This window comes from Phacochoerus africanus, chromosome 8 (assembly GCF_016906955.1).
Source record: "Phacochoerus africanus isolate WHEZ1 chromosome 8, ROS_Pafr_v1, whole genome shotgun sequence".
NCBI lineage: Eukaryota > Metazoa > Chordata > Mammalia > Artiodactyla > Suidae > Phacochoerus > Phacochoerus africanus.
In genome coordinates this window covers 52,177,795-52,199,864 of record NC_062551.1, presented here as the reverse complement: position 1 = coordinate 52,199,864, position 22,070 = coordinate 52,177,795, and the positions used below count along the sequence as shown (strand labels likewise).

Below are 22,070 nucleotides of genomic sequence, written 5' to 3'. Positions count from 1 at the left end.
GGCATATATACACAATGGAATATTACTCAGCCATAAAAAAAGAGCAAAATAGGAGTTCCCATCGTGGCTCAGTGGTTAACGAACCTGACTAGTAAACATGAGGTTGTGGGTTTGATCCCTACCCTTGCTCAGTGGGTTAAGGATCTGGTGTTGCTGTGAGCTGTGGTGTAGGTTGGTAGCTGCAGCTGATTCAGCCCCTAGCCTGGGAAGCTCCATATGCTGCAGGTGCGGCCCTAAAAAACAAACAAAAACAAAACAAAACAAAAAAGACAGAAAGAGCAAAATAATGCGATTTGCAGAAACATGGATGGAACTAGAGACTCTCATACTAAGTGAAGTAAGTCAAAAAGAGAAAGACAAATACCATATGGTATCACTTATATCTGGAATCTAATTACAGCACAAATGAACCTTTCCACAGAAAAGAAAATCCTGGACATGGAGAACAGACTTGTTGCCAAGCCAGAGGGGGAGAGAATGGGATAGTTTGGGAATTTGGGGTTAGTAGATGCAGACTGTTGCCTTTGGAATGGATAAGCAGTGAAATCCTGCTGTGTAGCACTGGGAACTATATCTAGTCACTTATGATGGAGCAGGATAATGTGAGAAAAAGGAATGTATATATGTATGCGTGATTAGGTCACCTTGCTGTATAGGAGAAAATTGACAGAACACTGTAAAGCAGCTATAATGGAAAAAATAAAAATCACTATAGAACCAAAAAAAAAAAAAATGTCAGGTGAGTGATCAGTGCTGGGAAGGAAAAGGAGTCAGGGTAGAGGGGTCGAGAGTGAAGGAGAGACTATTTTATGGGGGGACAGGCTCAGGGGTGGCCTTTCTATGGACGTGACCCTTGGGCAGAGTCCAGATAAGCTGAGGAAACCAGGAGAAAGGCATCCCAAGCAGAGGAGACAGTGCGTTCAAAGGCCCTGAGGTGTGTTTGCAAAATGAGCAGGAGCCCAGCTGAGTCAGAGATAAGATCAGAGATGAAAAAGAGGATGGTGGAGAGTTTAGACTCTCACAGAACTTGGTGAGAATTTTTATTTTATTTTTTTGGTCTTTTTAGGGCCACACCCGCGGCATATGGAGGTTGCCAGGCTAGGGGTCCATTCGGAACTGTAGCCACCGGCTTACACCACAGCCACAGCAATGGGGGATCCAAGCCAAGTCTATGACCTCCAGCACAGCTCATGGCAACGCCGGATCCTTAATCCACTGAGTGAGGCCAGGGATTGAACCTGCGTCCTCGTGGATTCATTACCACTGAGCCACGACAGGAACTCCCCTTTATGCATCTTTCAATCCACCCTTTTCGTCTCTTTCCTTTCTTCTCCCTTCTTTCCTCCCTCCCTCCCTTCTCTTTCATTCATTCTAAAGAATGCACCTTTCTCCAGAATTCCAATCTCACTGAGTACAACTACCTACAAGAAACCTACTTGATGTCTCATCAGTTCCAAAAGGGAAATCACACACCCATCAGGAAACCCTGTCAGCTCTCCTTTCAAAATACATCTGGGGAGTTCGCATTGTGGCCCAGTGGTAATGAATCCGACTAGTATCCCTGAGACTCAGTTTGTCCCTGGCCTTGCTCAGTGGGTTAAGGATTTAGCGTTGCTGTGGCTGTGGGGGAGGCTGGCAGCTGCATCTCTGATTCGACCCCTAGGCTGGAAACTTCCATATGCTTCAGGTGTAGCCCTAAAATAAGACAAAGAAAAAAAAAAACCCAGGCGTTCCCGTTGTGGCTCAGTGGTTAATGAACCCGACTAGTAACCGTGAGGTTTTGGGTTCAATCCCTGGCCTTGCTCAGTGGGTTAGGGATCCAGCGTTGCTGTGAGCTGTGATGTAGGTCACAAACACAGCGCGGATCTGGCGTTGCTGTGGCTGTGGCGTAGATGGGTGGCTACAGCTCTGATTAGACCCCTAACCTGGGAAACTCCTTATGCCCCAGGTACAGCCCTAAAAAAAAAAAAAAATCCAGAATCAGGAGTTCCTTTGTGGCCTATTGGTTAAGAACTTGGCACTGTCACTACTGTAGTGCCGGTTGCTGCTGTGGCACAGGTTGGATTTCTGGCTCTGGAACTTCCAAATGCCACGGGCAAGGCCAAAAAAAAAAAAAAAAACCACACATCACAATCCTGTCCAGCCTTGCTCAGGACCCACTGCCCATAGGATCAAATTCAAGCTGCTGCTGCTGCTTTTTTTTTTTTTTTTGCTTTTTTTAGGGTCAAATCTGCAGCATAGGGAAGTTCCCAGACCAGGGGTCAAATCGGAGCTGCTGCTGCTGCCAGCCTATACCACAGAAACAGGAACACGGGATCCAAGCCGCATCTGTGACCTACACCACCGCTCATGGTAGTGCCGGATCCTTAACCCACTGAACGAGGGCAAAGATCGAGCCCACATCCTCATGGATACTAGTCAGGTTTGGTACCACTGAGCCATGACGGGAACCCCTCAATCTTCTTAATGTTGCCCATCAGGCCTTGTATGGGCTGCCTGTGATTCCCGGACCCTGACCCTTCATGGGGCACATGGTGGGGCTTTACCTAAATGCAGTCCTGGTGAAAATCGTCTTGCCACCTGCTCTGCACCTGCAGCCACTCAGAAAAATATGAACAGAGAAAAATACACAAACTTGGGGACTTGTCACTCTTTGATTTGATATCCAATGACCTCAAGTGATAGGTTCTATTTGGCTACAATTCCCTGGCAGTTTACTGACTTCATCCTTTCTCCACTTCCTCCCCTAACAGCAGAGGGTCCTGCTTCTCCTGCCGTTCACTCCTCTCCTCCTCTGGCTCCTTGGTTAATCCCCACCCATGATGTCAGCAGGCTCAGCCTCAGGCCACCATTTCCACCTGCTCCCTTGCCAACCTCTCCCAGGCTTAGGAGTTTAAAAGTCTTTATTCACTGAGAACTCCTAAATTCCTATCTCAACACTAAACCTCTCCCTTGATGTTCAGACTCAAATATTCAGCTGCCCACCTGATATCTGTACTCAGACCAACTTGAACTCCTGGTCCTCTCGCAGCCCTGCCTGTCTTTGCTTCTGGCAGCTCCATCCTTCCAGGTCAAAGACACTAGAGTCATTCTCAACTCCTCTCTTCTCTCACTTCCTCTACCCAATTCCACTCCACCACTCTGGCTGGAGCCACCACCACCACCTCTCACCTGAGCCATTGAAGTCACCTCCTCACTGGACCCCAGCTTCCATCCTTGTTCCTTCAAATCGGTTCCCCAAGGGAATACTAGTAATGCCAGAGTCAGATTGGGTCCTTCCTTTGCTCATGGCTCTCACCTCCTGTAAAGGCCAAAACCTTAAAGGGACTCACAAGGCCCTGCATATCTGTTTCCCCAGCTGACGCTACCTTCTGGCCACTGGCTCCCTCCACTCCAGCCCACCAGCCTCCTGCCACAGCCCTACCTCTGGCTGCATTTGCCCCCTCACCTTCTTCTTTTGTCTACTCAAGTGTCACCTTCTCAGGAAGGCCTCCCCTAAACACCTTACTTTAAAGTTACAGAGGAGTTCCCTGGTGGCTTAGCAGATTAAGGATGTGGCACTCTCACTGCCATGGCTCAGGTTGCTGCTGCGACGCCGGTTTAATCCCTGGCCTGGGAACTTCTGCATGTCAGACACGACTGAAAATAAATTTAAAATAAAATACAATAATATAATAATAACAGACACACACACCATACTCCCCAACCCTTTTGCCTACTTCCATTTATTTCATAGTACTTATCACCTTTTCATTTATAGATCTTATTCATTTTGCTAATTGTCTGACTCTCCCAACTAAAAGGTGAGCTCCATGACGGTAGATGTTTGTCTTCTGCAGTCACTGCACCTAGAATTGTACAGGCGCTCAATATCCATTTGTCGAATTGATGAATGAAGCACTGTGGAATAACTTTGAGGACTCCAGTAGGATGCTAAACCCACAAATTTCTCGGTGTACACTTAACTCCATCATTCTGCCTTTCAGCTATAACGTGTGTTTTAGGTTCATTCCTGCCTCCATGCATTTGCTTAAAGTCACGCCTGTGCGGAGCTCACCCGTTACCAGCCAAGAAGCTCTCCCTCTGCTCTCCCTCCCCTCCTGCCAGCAGTGACGGGTTTGGAGAAGGATTCCCGCCCGCCCCACCCCCGCGCAGTATTGGAAAGTTGATAGGTTGCTATGGTTACTGCACCTGCCTGGGGCGGAATATCCCCAGGGTGCCCCACCCCTACAGGTAATACATGCTTAGCCGACCCCGAACAGCCCGGTGCAGGGGCGGGTATGAGGGGCTGCAACTAGGTTTTCTTATGCTCTCCACTCCACCTACACAGTTGTCATGGAGACGAAGCGCTTCCCTCCAGCACCATTTCCCTCACCTTTCTCTAAAACAGACCCAGGCATAATTACAGGGCTGAATGGGCTGCAAGACTGTCCGAAAGGCTGAGAAGCCATTGGTTCCAATGATCTCCATCGTCTCTCACCCATCCTCCAAGAACTGCTACGCCTGCGCAGAGACGGAGTCCCGGTACCAAGGCTAGCGGGCAGCTATGGGCACGCATGCGTGCGACAGAGTTTTGCGCGTGCGCTCTTGTGTCATCCAGAGGCTAGAGGAACGAGCGCAGCGCTAACCTTGCGCCTGCGCAACCGCGGCCCGCTGACGGAGGCCGGTGGAAGGCAATTCTGCGCTTGCGCCGTGGCGGGGGGCGTGAAACCCAAGCGTTAAGGGCGTTGGGGGACCGACTGGCGCTAGATGCGCCTGCGCCTTGGCTCGCGGGGCGGCCGGGGGCGGGGCCCAGAAGGGGAGGGAGCTAGCTGGCAGGGGGAGGGAAGAGGCCGCAGAAGCCCGAGTCTTGACCGACGGGCAGGCGGGGGCTGCGGCGGCGCCGGTGAGTGACCTGCGGCCCGACTCGGTCCCCACCCTCCGCGACCCTCACTCTTCGGGGAGTCTCCCGTAGCGTCCGTTGTTTCTCTCCTACTCCGGACCCCCATTAGCGTCTGAGCTCCCCTTAATTCTTGGCAACCCCCAGAGCTCCCGCAATCCCCGCAGACCCTAATCCCTAATATTTTACAGTCCCAGTTCCTCCACTGTCCCAGGAACCCCTAACTCGCCGTTATTTCTGGACGGCCCTTCTGAGGATCACTTCTCATATTGGTCTTACAGACGTCCCATTGCACCGGAACCCCCAGAGCGCTCCTCTGCTCCAGATCCCCCCCTTCTTGCTGCATCTTCTCTTCAGCATCTCTTATCCCCAGTATCCCCTTGCTTCTTAGACCCCCCGAGACACCCCCATTCTCCCTCCATTTCTCATTCTCCTATGCCCCCATTCTCCTCTAACTCCTGCAGACACCCTGCTCTTCCGCTTTTCCTCATTTCCCTCCACTCCCCCAGACCCTCCCCCAATTTCCATCAACTCCCAGGCCTGGCACTTTGCGCCGCGCCGGGCATGAGCTGAGCGCTCAGCGGGTGTCTCTGACTGCCCCCCATGGCCAGTCGCCCCGGTCCGCCCTCCGCCCCCGCCCCTATCCCGGGGGACCTACAAGCCGGTGTCTGGGCGGCCGGGGTGGGGCGGGCGGCGCGGAGCCGCTGAACCCCTGCCAGCGCCGTGCGCCCTGTGCCCGCAGCGCCGGCGCCCCCCATGCGCCAGGCAGCCGGACGACGGCGTCGGGGGGCGCCATGGCCTCGGCGGCGGCGGGCGAAGCGGAAGAGACCACCCGGCTGCGCAAGCCGCGGTTCTCGTTCGAAGAGAACCAGATCCTGATCCGTGAGGTGCGCGCCCACTACCCGCAGCTCTACGGCGCTCAGAGCCGTCGGGTGAGCGTGGCGGAGCGGCGGCGTGTGTGGGACGGCATCGCCGCCAAGATCAACGGCATCACCAGCTGGAAGCGCACTGGCCAGGAGGTGCAGAAGCGCTGGAACGACTTCAAGCGCCGCACCAAGGAGAAGCTGGCTCGCGTGCCGCACTCCACTCAGGGTGCCGGGCCGGCCGCCGAGGACGCCTTCTCCGCCGAGGAGGAGACCATTTTTGCCATCCTGGGGCCCAGTGTGTCGGCGCCAGGAGCTGGTGCAGGGGCCGAGCAGCCCCCCGGGGCCGCCTCCTCACAGCCGCCGGCCCCAAGCACCTGTGCCCAACGCTATGTGCTGTCTGAGGACCGCAGGGAGGATAAGCGGGCAGGTGAGTTCCTTCAGCATCACCTGAGCAAAAGCAAACAGAAACTTTACTTTGTGCCAGGCGCTGTTTCAGGCCGTATATATGGCGCATCAAATCCTCACCACAACCGTGTGAAGCGCGTGCCGTTCTGATTCACATTTTACACCTGTGGAAACCGAGGCTCAGAAAAGTGAGATGACTTGCCTCAGGTCCGCAGCTCATAACTGTCAGAGTCAGGAATGGAACCCAGACCGAGGAAGCTTGGCTTGGGATCATCAGCACACCCAGGGTTTCATTAAAGTGTAGTGAAGGGAGGGACTCTGGAGGCAGACAGTCTGGGTTCCAGTTGCAACGTTGCCACTCAGTGTGTCATTTGGGGTAAGTTACTGCACGTCAGCTTCTGCATCTGTAAAAGGAGGATAAAAAAATTGTCCCCACCGCGAAGCGTTGTTGGGAAGATTAAATGAGTTCATATGTGTAAATTGCTTAGTGCAGTGCCTGCTTGTTAGGTCTTGATATACTTACCAATGCTGTGAAGTACGAACTGTTTCACCATTTTATCAATCACAGACTTAGGGAGGTTTGGTGATTTTCCCAAGGTCACACTCTGAGTAGAGGAGCGGTGGAGAGTGGAGTACAAAACTTCCCAGTTAGCCTTGACTCTGGATTATCACTTCTTCTCCAGCTCTTCCCCAGGCACCTGACCCGTGCTGGGCAATGTTGGGGACAGAGCTATGACTGAGACATCCTCAGCCCTGCCCTTCTAGGGCTGTGGAAGTTCTAAGGGAGGCACCTTATCTGGCCTGGGATGTCAGAGAGGGCTTCTGGGAGCCCCAAGGGGGGCACCTGACCCAGCCTGGGAAGTCAAAGAGGGCTTTTTGGAGGAGGAGGCATAGGAGCTAAGACACAAAGAGTGAGGATGAAGAAGAGCTGGGAACATGTTCCTGGTAGAAGGACAGCAGGTACAGTGACTTGGAGGCAAGAAATCTTGGCCAGTTTAGGAAACTGAGGTGTGTTTCCCAACTGGGGGAAGGAAGGAAAGTGAGTGGAAAGATGGGAGAAATGTTTTGAGATGAGGTCAGAGAGTTCAGCAAAGTCCACACCGTGCAGGGCCTTTAGGCTGAAGTTAAGGAATTCAGTTTTATCCTAAGTGAGGAGCCACTGAAGGGTTTAGATGAAGGGAGTAACATGATAAAACAAGGCGGCTCAGGATCGTGTAATTTAGAGAGGTACATTCACCTACCCAAGGTCACACAGCAAGTAAGTAGTAGGGTTGGGACTCAGATACAGGTTGAGTCCAACTCAATCCCTGCATGTTTAACCAGATGGCCTGATAGATACCGTATATATACGTAATAACAACAATAACTCCTATTGGCCGAGGTTAATGGGTATGCTGGAATTGGATCACACGTGGTTTGTAAATAAATGTCAGGACTTTGGGTTTTATCTTGATGGCATTTGGGAGGCATGAAAGTGTTTTAAGCAGAAGAAAGACACCATTAGTCAGGACCCTTGTTCTCAGTATGAATCACCCCTCAGTATTTACATCTTCGAACCAGAGCAGAGATGGCAGATGTGGTATTTCAAAAGTTGTGCAACCCCTTTGTTCATCCATTCATTCAGCAGACGTTTCTTGAGTACTCATTCTGACACGGGCACCATGGTAGGTGCTGGGAAAACTATGAAGAAAAAGACAATTTTCCTTCCCTTCTGGAGTTGACATTCTAGTTATGGGAGACCACCAACAAATAACAAAACAGATTATACAAGGAGGTAATAAGTAAAATAAAGGAGTTCCCGCTGTGGCACAATGGTATCAGCAGCCCCTTGGGAGGACCTGGTCGAAGGTTCAATCCTTGGTAGCCTGGCACGGTGGGTTAAGGATCCAGCTTTGCCCCAGCTGCAGCTTCATTTGCAAGTGCAGCTCAGATCTGATCCCTGGCCTGGGAACTCCATATGCCAAGGGGCAGCCAAAAAAGAAAAAACAAGAAGTAAAATAAAGCATGTGAGGAGGATAACGACTGACAGGTGGCACACACATCACCACACCCGCACCCCGCTAGAGACAGGGTAGTCAGGGAGGGCTTCTCTTGAGGAGTTGAAATTTGAGCAGAGACCTGAACAGAGAGATTGAGCCAAGTAGACGTCTGGGGGAAGAGTACTTCAGCGGACGGAAGCAGCAGGTACAAAGGCCCTGAGGCAGGAATGTGCTCAAAGCGTCCTTGATTAGAATCTCAAGCAGAGATGACTGTGTAAAACTCTCTAAAAGAGGAACTGCTCTGACTGAAGGACAAAAGGGACAGAGCCTGGGGTAGCCTGAGGCCTCGTTGTGGACATTGGAAAGAGAGATAAGGACCATTTATCTTGTAATATTTGAATGAAAGCACAATAATGGTCACAATGTTGAGAGCTTGCTGTGTGCCAGGGTGATTGCATTAACACCTGTAGCGACCCTCAGGGATGTGTTCCTGGACAGGGCTACTTGTGCCTGGCTCACAGGCACCCCTTTACAGGTGGTGAGACAGAGGCTCAAAGGTTCCCACTGTGGCTTAGTGGGTTAAGGACCTGATGTTGTCTCCATGAGAATTCAGGTTCCATCCCTGGTCCCTAACAGTGGGTTAAGGATCCGGCTTTGCTGAAAGCCTCCATGTAGGTCACAGATACAGCTCAGAGCCGAGTTGCCATGGCTGTGGCCGTGGTGTAGGCTGGCAGCTGCAGCTCCGTTTCGACCCCTAGCCTGGGAACTTCCATATGCTGCAGGTGCAGCCCTCAAAAGAAAAAAGACAAAAAGGGGGCAATAAATAAATATGATTTTAATTCCCGTAGTGGTCCTTCTGTGACCCCTGTGAGCCCTGTGGGCATGAAGTCTAGGCTTCTTTTTTTTTTTTTTTTTTAAATTCAGTAGACCAGAAAAGCTGTATTTTCAATTAGCTGCAATTCTCATGCCCCTTACAAGGGAGTCTTGGCATTGGCAAGCCCACAGCCCCTGCCTGAAGAGTGGTTAAAAGCATAGGTTCTGGAGCCTGCTTGGATTCAAATCCCTCTTCTCCCATTCACCAGCTCTGTGACACCTCTCTGGGTCTCAAGTTACTTCATCTGTAAAATGGGCTAATAATGACAGCACTTACCCCAGAGACTGGCTGGGAGGACTGCGTGAAATGACCTAAGAGGAGGTCTTAGCCACTTCACCCAGGGCTGGCCAGGAAAGTGTCCCAGCTGCCCTTAGCTCTGGGTATCTCTCTCCCAACCTCTCCCTCCGCCCAGTCTGGCTGGCCCAAAGAGGCTGGAGCCCCAGCTTTCAGGGCTGGAGGGGGTGGTGGAGGGAACAGCATGTACACTGATCCCGAGGCAAGGGAGAGGAATAGGTGGGGGCAAAAGCTGGAGTTCCCTGATGGCTCAGTGGGTTAAGGATCCGGTGTTGGGTCACTCCTGTAGCATGGATTCGCTCCCTGGTCTGGGAAATTCTGCATGTCATAGGCATGGCCAAGGGAAAAAAAAAAAAAAAGGAAAGAAAGGGGCAAGCACTGAGGGCTTGCAGCCCTAGAGAGAGGCTGGACTGTCCCTGTGGATGTTGGGGAGCTGGGGGAGGTTGCTGCCAGGACCTGGGGCCTGGTGCCCAAGCAGTACTGACTCCCCGGAAGCCACAGTTCTTTTCTCATTAAAGACCAAATTTTGTGCTGAACATTGTTCTAGGCGCTGGGTAAACAGCAGTGAACAAAACAAAGGCCTGCCTGATGGAGCTGACATAAGGAGGAGGAGACAGACCACAAACTCAGAGCGAGCCCATGCCAGGTGGAGATAAGTGCTATAGAAGAAATCGGGTAGTAACCGCTTAGGAGAGAGGAGAGGACAGGGACCGGGAGCTACTTCAGACGGAGGGTCAAGGAAAGTCTTCCCAAGGAGGCCTTGTTTGAGCAGAGACCTGAGGAGGTGAGGGAGGGAGCCAGGCAGGTGTCTGGGAAAGACCTTTCCAGGGCGAGGAACAGCAGGTACAAAGTCCCTGAGGCAGGAGGGGTCCTAATGAGGACCAGCAAAGAGGCCAGTGTGTCTGGAGCCAAATGAACAAGAGCGGGAGAGGGCAAGGAGGGCTGGGAGATGAGGTTAGGGAGGCCTTGGAGGCAGGTTGGCAGGGGCGGGGCTTGAAGCCTTTGCTTTTAATCTGAGTGAGAAAATAGCCACAGGAGGGTTTTGAGCAGAGATCTGACTTGTATTTTAAAAAAAAAAAAAAATCGGAGTTCCCATCATGGAGCAGCAGGAAACAAATCCTACTAGGAACCATGAGGTTGCGGGTTCGATCCCTGGCCTCACTCAGTGGGTTAAGGATCTGGTGTTGCTGTGAGCTGTGATGTAGGTTGCTGACATGGCTCGGATCTGGCGTTGCTGTGGCTCTGGTGTAGATCGGCAGCAACAGCTCCGATTAGACTCCTAGCCCGGGAACCTCCATGTGCCACGGGTGCAGCCCTAAAAAGACAAGAGACAAAACAAAACAAAACAAAACATTTTTATTAGATAGAATTCTCAACACCCTACAATCCACCCTATTAAAGTGTACAATTTAGAGTTCCCGTTGTGGCTCAGCGGGTTAAGAACCCAACATGGTATCCATAGGATGCAGGTTCGATCCCTGACCTCACTCAGTGCGTTAAGATTCCAGTGTTGCTGCAGGCTGTGGTGTAGTTCAAAGATGAGGCTCGGATCTGGCATTGCTGTGGCTCTGGCCTAGGCGGGCAGCTACAGCTCCAATTCAACCCCTAGCCTGGGAACTTGCATATGCCGTGGGTGTGGCCCTAAAAAGGCAAAAAAAAAAAAATAGTGGCTTTCAGTATATTCATAGTTGAGCAACCAATTTTAGAATATTTTCATGACTCCAGAGAGACACCCTGTACCGCCTAGTCATGAACCCTTCCTGGTCCCCCCATCTCTGCCCAGCCTAGGCAACCCCTGATCTACTTCCTGTCTCTCTAGATTTGCCTATTTTGGACATTTCATATAACTGGGTCATATAATACGGGGTCCTTTGTGAGTAGCCGCTTCTCCTGTAGCCTAAGGACGTGTATTTTAGTTGAACCCCTGAGGTTGCTGATGCAGAACAAACTGCAAGGGGCAGGGGTGGACACTGGGGACCCAGTGAATAATCCAGGTGGGGAAAGGGTGGTGGCTGGAGGGGTGGGGAGCTGGAGGTGGACAGATGTTGGATTGGTTTGGAAGCAGAGCCAACAGTATTTGTACATGAATGGTGTCCTGGGAGAGAAGAAGAATGAGTTTTTGTCTCCAGCAGCTAGAGGGACCACCTTGTCTGAGATGGGGGTGGCCTGGGGAGGACCAGGAGCTCAGCTTTGGGCAAGTGAGTTGGAGGCATCATTGGACGGGATCACTGGAGGGGACAGGCTGAGTGCACAGCCAGAGGGAGAAGTTCAGACCGCCGGGAAACCTGGAAGCTTCTGCAGACAGACGCTTCAAGTCTATAAGCGTGAATGAGATCCCAGGTGAGAGGAGGCGGAGGAAGCCCCCCAGGCTTGCAGCCCAGTTGAGACTTCAGTCCTGCTTGGACAGAGCCCCTCCCCCCAGGCACTCCTACCCTCCCCTGCTCAGGCCTCCCCAGGGTCAAGTGGTGTGGCCTGAGCGGTGTGTGTCTGGAGGATTCAGAACCTTCTAGAATGTTTGCTCTCACTCTGATGGAGATAAGAGCTACCTGGCTCAGCAGGGGACCCCCAGGACCCTGTTTCCTTTAAAGCTGGCCTCAGCCACCAGGTCATTGTCAAATGTGTTGTCTCTCTCCCCTGGGTCACAGGGCTTTCCAAGGCACCATCTGACATAGGGTTTTTTGTGTGCGATTTTTCTGTTTGCTTGCTCGCTTTTATAGGCGTATAGTTCATTTATAATGTTGTGTTCATTTCAGGAGTATAGCAGAGTGATTCAGCGACACACACGTGTATTTTTTTCAGATTCTTTCCCTTTATTACAGGATATTGAGTTCCCTGTTTTATACTGTAGGTCCTTGTTGGCTGACTTAGGTTTTAGGAGGGCTTTGGAGCCAGGGCGGGTGGGAGGCGGAAAGGGCACTCCTAACAGCCTTAAGGGGTCACCCACATCTTACTTCTCTCTCTCTCCACAGATACACCAGCCCACAGCAAGGGGGGCTCCAGCAGCCCCGAGCCTTGGGCCAGGTCCCCCTGCAATCCCCAGGAAGGGGGCTGCCAGCCACCCAAGGAGCGTGAGTCCTCGCCCCCTCCAGCCCTGCAGACCGTCCAGCTGCCCCGCCTGGCCTTGTCTCCACCACCCCCAGCCCCTCCTCCACCGCCGCCACGGCCACCCCCACTCCAGCCACCACAGCAGGTTCCAGTGGCACCCTCACCCCCTAGCCCCCCACCCCCTGCACTGCCTGCACCACCCTCTGCCCCAGACCCTTCCCTGGACTTCCTGCGGGCCCAGCAGGAGACTGCCAACGCCATCCGGGAGCTGGCCGGCACCCTCCGGCAGGGACTGGCCAAGCTCAGCGAGGCCCTGAGCGCCCTGCTGCCCCTTCTGCCTGGAACCCCAGTTGACCCACTGCCCCCACCTCTGCCCCCACCCCCACCCCCTCCTCTACCTCCGAGGCCCGTCCCGCCCCCACCCTCCCCTAAGGTGGAGGTGACTCCAGAGCCTGTGTCCGTGGTGGCTGCTGTCGTGGACGGGGCTGTGGTGGCAGCCAGGGGGGTGATCATTGCCCCTAGGAGTGAGGAGGGGGCCCCCCGGCCCCCCCAAACCCCCCTCCATCCCCATGACTCTCCCCCACACAAGAGAAGGAAAAGTTTCCCCACACGGAAGAGGCGGGGGCGATGGAAATCTCCGTGAGAACCACCCCCCCCAGAGGGGTTCTAGCTTGTCTGGCTCCTTCTGCCTGCCCCCCCCTGCCCCCCGCTTGGCCCAGTGGAGGAGGAGCTGCACCTTCCCCATCCCAGCTGCACTCTGGCTCCCTGCTGCAGGGGCACAAGCACCCCACTTCCCTGTTCTAGTTAGTGCCTGATTCTGGGGCAGAAAGGCTCCCTGATGGGCCCCCCAGCCCTTTCTCTGGTACAGCGCTGTCTGCCTGGCTGCTTCCCTTAACCCCAACTTCTAAGCCATCGATTCGATGTTATTTATTACTGCCCTAGGTGGGTTGCGGAGGGAACCTGCACATCCCCCCTCCCCTAACAACTCCTGGCCTTGACTTGAACAGAATTGACCCTTGGGGCCCCCCACCTCCCCATCCCAGCCTTTGGAGGGGGCGGGGGTCATGAGACAAATCAGAATAGGGATGGATGGAGAGGATACTGCAGTCTGTACCCTAGGGAGAGGGGGTGGAGTTCTGGTTGGGGAGGTGTAGGTTGAATCTTCTGCCTCTCACTGCAGTCTCTGACCTCCAGAGCTCAACCCCTTCCGTTCTCCCCAGTGGTGACAAAACATCAATAAACTTATTTTTAATACAATCACTTGAGGCTCTGTCTGAGACAGGCCTGGAGTTCCAACACCTGCACCTGCCCCCACCCCTCCATGGGCAGGTGACACTACCTCGAATTTGGAGGCTGTGCTGGTGTTTTTCCAGCCTTTTTTTTTTTTTTTTTTTTTTTGCCATGGTGTGAAGTGGCTTCATGTGGGATCTCTGTTCCCAGACCTGGGATTGAACCTGGGCTGCAGCGGTGAAAGCGCCAAGTCTTAATCACTAGATTGCTAGTCCCGCTGTGTTCAAATCGCATTCCTACTTTTTCATCCTTCAGATCCCAGCTTAAAGGTCATCTCCAGGAGAACATCCTGGATTCCTTCCCCTGGGCTAGGATGGGTCTGCTTCTTAGCTTCTCTTTCAGGATCCTGTGGTTCCTAAATGAACATATGCCTTTATCTGTTTAAAGCCTCCTTCCCCTATAGTTTCATAAAGGCAGGAGCTGGTTCTCTTTTTCACTTCCAAACTGGCTGCAGAGCCTGGTAGCAAAGTAGATAATAAGCACCATGTTGGAGTTCCCGTTGTGGCTCAGTGGTTAATGAATCTGACTAGGAACCACGAGGTTGCAGGTTCGATCCTTGGCCTCACTCAGTGGGTTAAGGATCTGGCGTTGCCATGAGCTGTGGTGTAGGTTGCAGACACGGCTTGGATCCCGCGTTGCTGTGGCTCTGGTGTAGGTTGGCAGCGACAGCTCTGATTAGACCCCTAGCCTGGGAACCTCCATATGCCGCAGGAGCGGCCCGAGAAAATGCAAAAAGACAACAACAGCAAATACCACCACATCGGTGCTGCCCTGGCCAGCTGTGTAATTATGCGCTGCCAATGTCCACCTGTGATATGGGCATAAAGATTTAGGAGTCTTGGAGTTACTTTTGTGGCTCAGTGGGTTGAGAACCCGACTGGTATCCATGAGGATGCAGGTACCATCAGTGGCCCACTCAGTGGGTTAAGGATCCGGCGTTGCCACAAGCTGTAGCTAGGTAGCAGATGGGGCTTGGATCTAGCGTTGCTGTGGCTGTGGCCTAGCCTGGCAGCTGCAGTTCGGATTTGACCCCTGGCCTGGGAACTTAAATATGCCACAAGTGGGGCCCAAAAAATAAAACAAACGATGTAGGAGCCTTTACTTCCTACAGCTACAGTCTATTCATCCTTCAGGTCACAGCTCAAATATCACCTCCTTAGGAAAGCCTTTCCTGACACCCCTTAACCCCCCAGCAGTTATAAAAGAAATACATATGAATAATCCTTTGAGTAAATTTAAATTGAATGATTGCCTCCATTAGCAGAAAGAGTCTTGTCAGGACATGGCCTGAGCCTGGCTTAGCCACTGCTGTGTCCTCAGCATTGCCCAACATAGAGTGTGAATCTTTGAAGTAATGGGAACTTAGAGACAACTCACATTTATAGTATTCCTTTTCTGGGCCAGGCACCAAGCTAAGCATTTATATGCATGTTTGCATTTTAACCTGAAGGTACTCGATGAAAAGCAGATTCTACGGGGTCTCCATTTTTTTCCTGAGAAGTTTAGAGACTTGCCCTAAATTTGTCTGATGACAATCCAGTTCATCTCAAGGCAGCATCTGGCCAAAACTCCTTACTCCCACTACTGTTAACTAAAGCTGGTTAAGGATCCAGGGTTGTCACTGCAGCAGCTTGGGTCACTGCTATGGCACCAGTTCCATCCCTAGCCTCCATATGCCGCAGGAAGCAGCCCTAGAGAAGGCAAAAAGACCAAAAAAAAAAAAAAAAAAGGCCCAAAGACAATTTTAGGAGATACATGGATGGCCTTTTTAATGGCTCTATATGTACACAGGTTTTTTTTGTTGTTTGTTTATTTTTTGCTTTTTTTTTTTTTAAAGGCCGCACCTGCAACATGTGGAAGTTCCCAGGCTAGGGGTCAAATCAGAGGTGCAGCTACTGCCCTATGCTGCAACAATGCCAGATTGGAGCTCCATCTGCAACCTATGCTGCAACTTGTGGCAATGCCGGATCTTTAACCCTCTGAGCCTGGCCAGGGATCGAACCGGCTTCCTTATGAATACTAGTCGGGTTTGTTACTGTTGAGCCACGACAGGAACTCCATATATATGTAATTTTAACTTGTTTTATAAAAATGTGTACAACACAAAAAAAAAGTATAGCACATAAAACCCATGATTATGCACATACTGCTTAGGATGGAGCAGAAATAAACTTCTTTTTCTCGGGAATCAACTTCAAGAAAAATGTCAAAATAATGCAAGTCGTGAACAAAATTGTGAAGCTGAGACTGCAAATCAGACCTGCTATGGTTGCAGTGGAATAAGGGAGAGTTGGCAGGTATTCTCTGATTAGTTTGAAAACCACTAATGAGTGCAACTCACAAATAATTCAAAATATTTTTGAGCGCTTAACAGGAACCTAGGCCTAAAGAGGGGAAGAGGGAAGAGGCTGACGTGGGTTAGAGTCCGGAGACCCTTCTCCCCCCTCCACATACCCGCCGCTTCCAAGCCTGCCCTGCGGGGTGCGGTCGCCAGGAAGAAAACACGGGGGTCCCCATAGCCTGCATAGGCCTAGCAGGTAGTAAGCAATCAAGGTTGGAGAAGGGTGGTCTAGCTCTTGTTCTCCCCAGAAACTAAGCATCCCCACCCCCAACTTTGCCATCCCTGCCCTCCTTCCCGTCCTCAACATTAATGAGCCATAGAGGGTGAGGGTCCTTTCAACTCGGTGCTCGGAAAACATGGAAACACCTTCCATAAATTGCGCGCGGGGGGGGGGGGGGGCTGTAAGGACAGACAGCGGGAATCGGGAAGGCCTCCCCCAACCTTCCAGACAGCGGAAGTGCGTCAGCTTGTTCGCCCCGCAGGGCATTTTGGGAATTGTAGTGAAGTTGGGGGGGCGGTGACACTGACGGTGTAACCCTTTGGAGACCAGAGCGCTTCGGCAGGGCTGGAACAGAATTGGGGGCGCCCCACCACTCCCTTCAGCAGATAAGGCAACTGAGGCTGGGAACTTCAGTTCTCTCCTTTCTCCGGATGTTGCTGGCTCCAGTCAGAGGCTGCCATTCAAAATTTGGGGCAAGAAGAAGTGCCAAGTGAATAGCCCCGCCCAACGCTTAAGTTGCCAGCTTCCCGTCCCCCTGTCCTGAAACCTTCCAATCAAGACCCCTCCGCCCCGCCCCAGGAGCGACTGCCTCCGTAGCCAGTCATTGGCCCACCTTTGAAGGGCGGGAATTGAGCTTCAGAGAAGGCAAGATTTTTGCCTAAAGCCGCACAGCAAGTCGGGACAGAAGCTGGATGCCCGGAAGCCTGTCCACCTCCTACAATTTTTGAGTTCGTTTTGGCGCTCGCCATTTGTATCACATCCCTGTCTCCAACCCTTGTGCTCGAAATGCTCGGAGCAAGCCAAACTCTCTGCCCCGCGGCGACAAGTGGTAAAGGTCGCGCAGCGGCGAGCCCGCGCCGTCCCCTGCCACCTGCCGTCCCCTTTAAGAGCCGGCCCCGGCGGGACTACGTTTCCCAGAAGGCCTTGCCGGCGCGTTATGTAACTTTCCCTGCGAAACGGCCTCTGGGGCAGAAGGAGGTGGAGGCGGCGGTGGCAGCCGTTGGAGCGGAGGTGGCGGGAGCGGCGGGAGCCCGAGGCGGCGGCGCTCGCGGCCCATCGCGGGGCCCGAGCTGTGCGCCTCGGCCCGGAGCCCGGAGAAGGCTGGGGCGCCGACGTACCTTTGCCTGCCTTTTCGAGGAGGCGGGAGTGAGGAAAAAGGCTTAGGGCCCGGGGGGCGGGGAAGGGGGGCCGGGCCTGGATCCGCGGGGAGGCCGAGCCAGAGGCCCGACTGTGGCTCGCGCGGTCCTGGGGACACAAATCGAACGGCGGCGGTGCGGATCGAACGGCGGCGGCGGGTGGATTGAGGGGTCCTGAAGGCGCGCGTTTGGGGGCTATGGCGTCCGTGCAGGCGTCCCGCCGCCAGTGGTGCTACCTGTGCGACCTGCCCAAGATGCCATGGGCCATGGTGTGGGACTTCAGTGAGGCCGTGTGCCGCGGCTGCGTGAACTTCGAGGGCGCAGATCGCATCGAGCTGCTCATCGATGCTGCCCGCCAGCTCAAGCGCAGCCACGTGCTCCCCGAGGGCCGCTCGCCGGGGCCCCCGGCCCTCAAGCACCCGGCCACTAAGGAACTAGCTGCCGCCGCCGCACAGGGTCCTCAGTTGCCGCCTCCACAGGCCCAGGCCCAGCCATCGGGAGCAGGCGGCGCTGTCTCGGGCCAGGACCGCTATGACAGGGCCACATCATCTGGTCGCCTCCCACTCCCCTCGCCCGCCCTGGAGTACACCTTGGGGTCGCGCCTGGCCAATGGGCTGGGCCGCGAGGAGGCTGTGGCAGAGGGGGCGCGAAGGGCCCTGCTTGGCTCCATGCCCGGCTTGGTGCCCCCCGGGCTGCTGGCAGCTGCGGTGTCTGGCCTGGGAAGCCGAGGCCTGACGCTGGCACCCGGCTTGAGCCCTGCCCGTCCACCCTTCGGCTCCGATTTCGAGAAGGAGAAGCAGCAGAGGAACGCGGACTGTCTGGCAGAACTGAATGAGGCCATGAGGGGCCGGGCAGAGGAATGGCATGGGCGCCCCAAAGCTGTGCGGGAACAGCTGCTGGCGCTGTCTGCCTGCGCCCCTTTCAATGTCCGCTTCAAAAAGGATCACGGGCTGGTGGGTCGGGTGTTCGCCTTCGATGCTACTGCCCGCCCGCCGGGCTACGAGTTTGAGCTGAAGCTCTTCACCGAATACCCCTGTGGTTCTGGCAACGTGTATGCAGGAGTCCTGGCCGTGGCTCGTCAGATGTTTCATGATGCTCTGCGGGAGCCAGGCAAGGCACTGGCCTCATCAGGCTTCAAGTACCTCGAATATGAACGCCGACACGGTTCAGGGGAATGGCGCCAGCTGGGGGAGCTGCTAACCGATGGTGTCCGCAGCTTCCGAGAGCCAGCTCCCGCCGAGGCCCTACCGCAGCAATACCCAGAGCCAGCCCCCGCAGCTCTGTGTGGCCCACCCCCACGAGCCCCATCCCGGAATCTGGCTCCCACGCCGCGCCGTCGCAAGGCGTCCCCTGAACCTGAGGGTGAGGCCGCTGGGAAGATGACCACGGAGGAGCAGCAGCAGCGACACTGGGTGGCACCCGGTGGCCCATACTCCAATGACACCCCTGGTGTGCCCTCACCCATCGCCGCTCTGAAGAACGTGGCGGAAGCCCTGGGCCACTCCCCCAAGGACCCTGGTGGGGGTGGTGGCCCTGTTCGTGCAGGGGGTGCCAGCCCGGCAGCTTCTTCCACAGCCCAGCCTCCAGCCCAGCATCGTCTAGTGGCCCGCAACGGTGAGGCAGAAGTTAGCCCCACTGCAGGGGCAGAAGCAGTTAGCGGGGGTGGTAGTGGTACTGGGGCGACCCCTGGGGCCCCCCTGTGCTGTACCCTGTGCAGGGAGCGGCTGGAAGACACCCACTTCGTCCAGTGCCCCTCAGTGCCCGGACACAAGTTTTGCTTTCCCTGCTCACGGGAGTTCATCAAGGCACAGGGCCCTGCTGGGGAGGTGTACTGCCCCAGTGGAGACAAGTGCCCGCTAGTGGGCTCCTCCGTCCCCTGGGCCTTCATGCAGGGCGAGATCGCCACCATCCTTGCTGGAGACATCAAGGTTAAGAAAGAACGGGACCCCTAGGCCACCACTGCCATCAGTCTACTGCCCACCCCCACCCCCTTGCTACCTACCGCTCCTGCGGATAAATTATTCCCTCCCCCACCCAGCCCAGTGCCTCCCCTCCCTGTGTACATACCCCCTTCCTTATCCCAGATGGGCCCCCTGGGGTAGATGCATTGAGGGTGGGGGGAGAAAGCTTGTGGCTTCTGTCCGAGGGGGTGTTTGGGGGGTCCCTAGACCCCTCCAGTTTCCCTCTCCCCTCCTTGGCTTGGCTTTGCTGCTGCTTGTAGTTGGGGGGAGAGGTGCCCCCCTTCTTGAGACGGGGCCTCCTGAAATCTCGCTCTTTATAAACGAAGCAAAAGCATTTTATTCCCCCCCCATCCCCTTTTCCTCCTTCAATAAACTGAAAGATGGGTTTTTTCCTTCTTGGTCCCTTAGTTGTGTGAGCTGCTGCGCCCCCTTTGGGACCGAACTGCTGCTGCAAGTTCGGAGCGGACTGGGAGCCTCCAGGTGGCGCCCTTCACTCAGGTGGGCCCGCTGGCTGTTGTATAAATGCTGGCCGCTAGTCAGGAGTTCTAGCCATCAGCCTGTTTTCCAGATGACAGGACGGAGGCGCAGAGAGGGGGTGGCTCTTTCAGGGCAGCCACAGCCTAGGTCGGGAGTTAGGTTTCCCTTCCGGCGCATCCCCTCTTTCTCCCCGGAAGGTGGAGGACTCAGTTCCCCCAAGGGGAGTTTGGAAAGAGGCATCGGGAGGTTTCCCCAAAGGGACGGGCAGTGAGTTCTTGCTCGGCAGGGGGAGAATTAGGCTAGATGGCTAGAGGGACTGCCCGAGGAAAGAGGAAGTTTACCTCGAGAAGTACACCAACAGGGTCCCTGGAAATAGGTGACTGCTTCTCGCCTCTGGCGGTGCCCTGATCAGCGCGCCTATCTCTAGAGACCAGCCTCAACGGCGGCCGCCCTCGAACGCCGTGACTGGCCGGGGAGAGGCACCCCCCCGCGGCCGCCTCTGATGTGCGCGGCCTTGTCCCGCACCTGTCCCGGTGGGCTGATGATTAACCAGGACTTCCTGCTCGCTGGCGTCACGGGGCGGGGCCTGGGCGGCTGCGGCAAAGCAAGGGTTAAGGGGAGGGGGCGGCCCTAAGAGCCCAGCCTCTCCCCCCCCGCGACCCTGAGGTGGAGGTTCCCGGAAGGAGGGGCAGCCGGGCGCAAAAGCCAGCGCATGGACAAAGAGCTGGGGATTGGGAGTGTGACCTGACCCCCGCACAGCCCTGTCACACGGCTCCGAGGTCCCCGCTGGCCCCAGGTCTCAGGAGCCCAGGTGTTATACCTGGAAGACCTTATCGTCCTGACCCATCCTCTTGGTGACCCAGGTGTCGCGCCCACACAGCTTGCAGACCCACGTCCCAACTCTCAAATATTAGGGACCCTGGGGCTTTGTCCTCCACATCTGGAGGACCCTCCCTTCCCCTCCCCCAGCCAGCGGGTCTCAGGTGTTCTGTCACCCCTGGCACTGCCAGCCTGGGCTCAGGGCAGGGCTGGGAAAACCACCCCTGATTAAATACACCAGGCGATAAGCCTGGGGCAAGGGAGACGCTGGATGGAGCTCCATGCCTGGGCACCGGTCTTGGGCAGTCTTGCGGCGATATAAGCTCCCCTGACCCAACTCCACAGACTGGAGTCCTGGGTAGCTCCCCCTCCCCCATCCTCAGGGCTAGAGGCCTCCAGGCACGGGGCACTGTGCCCCAGTGGGGGCTAAAGAGCTGTGCAGGACACCTGGTCCTTTAAGAACAGCTGGTGGGTAGGTGGGGGGGTAGGGGAGTTACCCCCAGCCTGGCTGGTGTGTATTCTAGATAGAGGCTGGGTTAACTATTAACCCAGCAGAGGGCCTGAACTGTGTGGGTGTGGGGGGCTGATCCAGCCCCCCTTCATCCAGTGCCCAGGTGGGGCCAGAGTGGAGGGGTTCTGGACTGATTTGGGGATCAGTGAGTAGATGAAGAGGCTTCCCCAACAGGAGAGACAAAGACACAGAGGGACCCGGGGCAAGATAGAGACAACGGAGCCGGGGAGAACCAGAGACAGAGAAAAAGAGAGGCTGAGAGCCCCTCAGAGATGAGGGAGATGAGGTAGAAACAGAGAGACAAACTTCAGAAAAGAGAATCAGAGAAATATCCAGATGGGTTCAAAGAGGCTTAGATGCACAGATGAAATGCCAACAATAGAGACAGAAGGAGAGAAATTTGGAGAGAGGAGAATAAGGGCGGGGGGGTGTGTGAAATCAGGGAAAGGTACCGATTTGATTTAAACTAGAGTTAAGAATCGTCAACCTCAGCGAGTTCCCATCATGGCTCAGGGGAAACAAATCTGACTAGTAACTGTGAGGATGCAGGTTCGATCCCTGGCCTCTCTCAGTGGGTTAAGGATCCGGCATTGCGGTGAGTGAGCTATGGTGTTGGTTGCAGACGTGGCTCGGATCTGGTGTGGCTGTGGCTGTGGCTGTGGCTGTTGTGTAGGCTGGCTGCTACAGTTCCAATTGGACCCCTAGCCTGGAATCTTCCATATGCCATGTGTGTGGCCCAAAACAAAAAACAGCAACAAAGAGAATTTTCAAACTCAAAAGTTCTATGAGACAGAGGAAGAGAACAGACTTCTGTGAAGGGGAGGGCTGCGTCTGTCTGTGTCACTTGGTCGCTATGACAGGACCTGGCTCACTCCTCACCCTCCAGGTCTCAGCTCAGCTGACACCTCTTCCAGGAAGCCCTCCTTGACCCTCAGTCTGTCAGGTGCCATCTCTGGACTCTTAACTCTCCTAT

At 54.6% G+C, this 22,070-nt stretch overlaps 2 protein-coding genes across 3 annotated transcripts; both read left to right on the top strand.

Annotated features, from left to right (window-relative positions):
- Window positions 1–4,811: 4,811 nt before the first annotated feature.
- MYPOP (Myb related transcription factor, partner of profilin) lies at window positions 4,812–13,602 on the top strand. Of its 2 annotated transcripts, none has more exons than XM_047792148.1 (3): window positions 4,812–4,885; window positions 5,161–6,172; window positions 12,267–13,602. In XM_047792148.1, the coding sequence occupies exons 2-3, from the start codon at window positions 5,674–5,676 to the stop codon at window positions 12,983–12,985; spliced, it is 1,218 nt and encodes a 405-aa protein (XP_047648104.1). In that variant the 5' UTR covers window positions 4,812–4,885; window positions 5,161–5,673; the 3' UTR covers window positions 12,986–13,602. The 2 variants fall into 2 exon arrangements, with proteins under 2 accessions (XP_047648104.1, XP_047648105.1); XM_047792149.1 differs by having other exon boundaries at window positions 4,821–4,885; window positions 5,622–6,172.
- Window positions 13,603–17,162: 3,560 nt separating this feature from the next.
- Window positions 17,163–19,682, top strand: IRF2BP1 (interferon regulatory factor 2 binding protein 1). The gene has a single exon (XM_047789651.1). The coding sequence runs from the start codon at window positions 17,527–17,529 to the stop codon at window positions 19,279–19,281; it is 1,755 nt and encodes a 584-aa protein (XP_047645607.1). The 5' UTR covers window positions 17,163–17,526; the 3' UTR covers window positions 19,282–19,682.
- The last annotated feature ends 2,388 nt before the right edge of the window (window positions 19,683–22,070 follow it).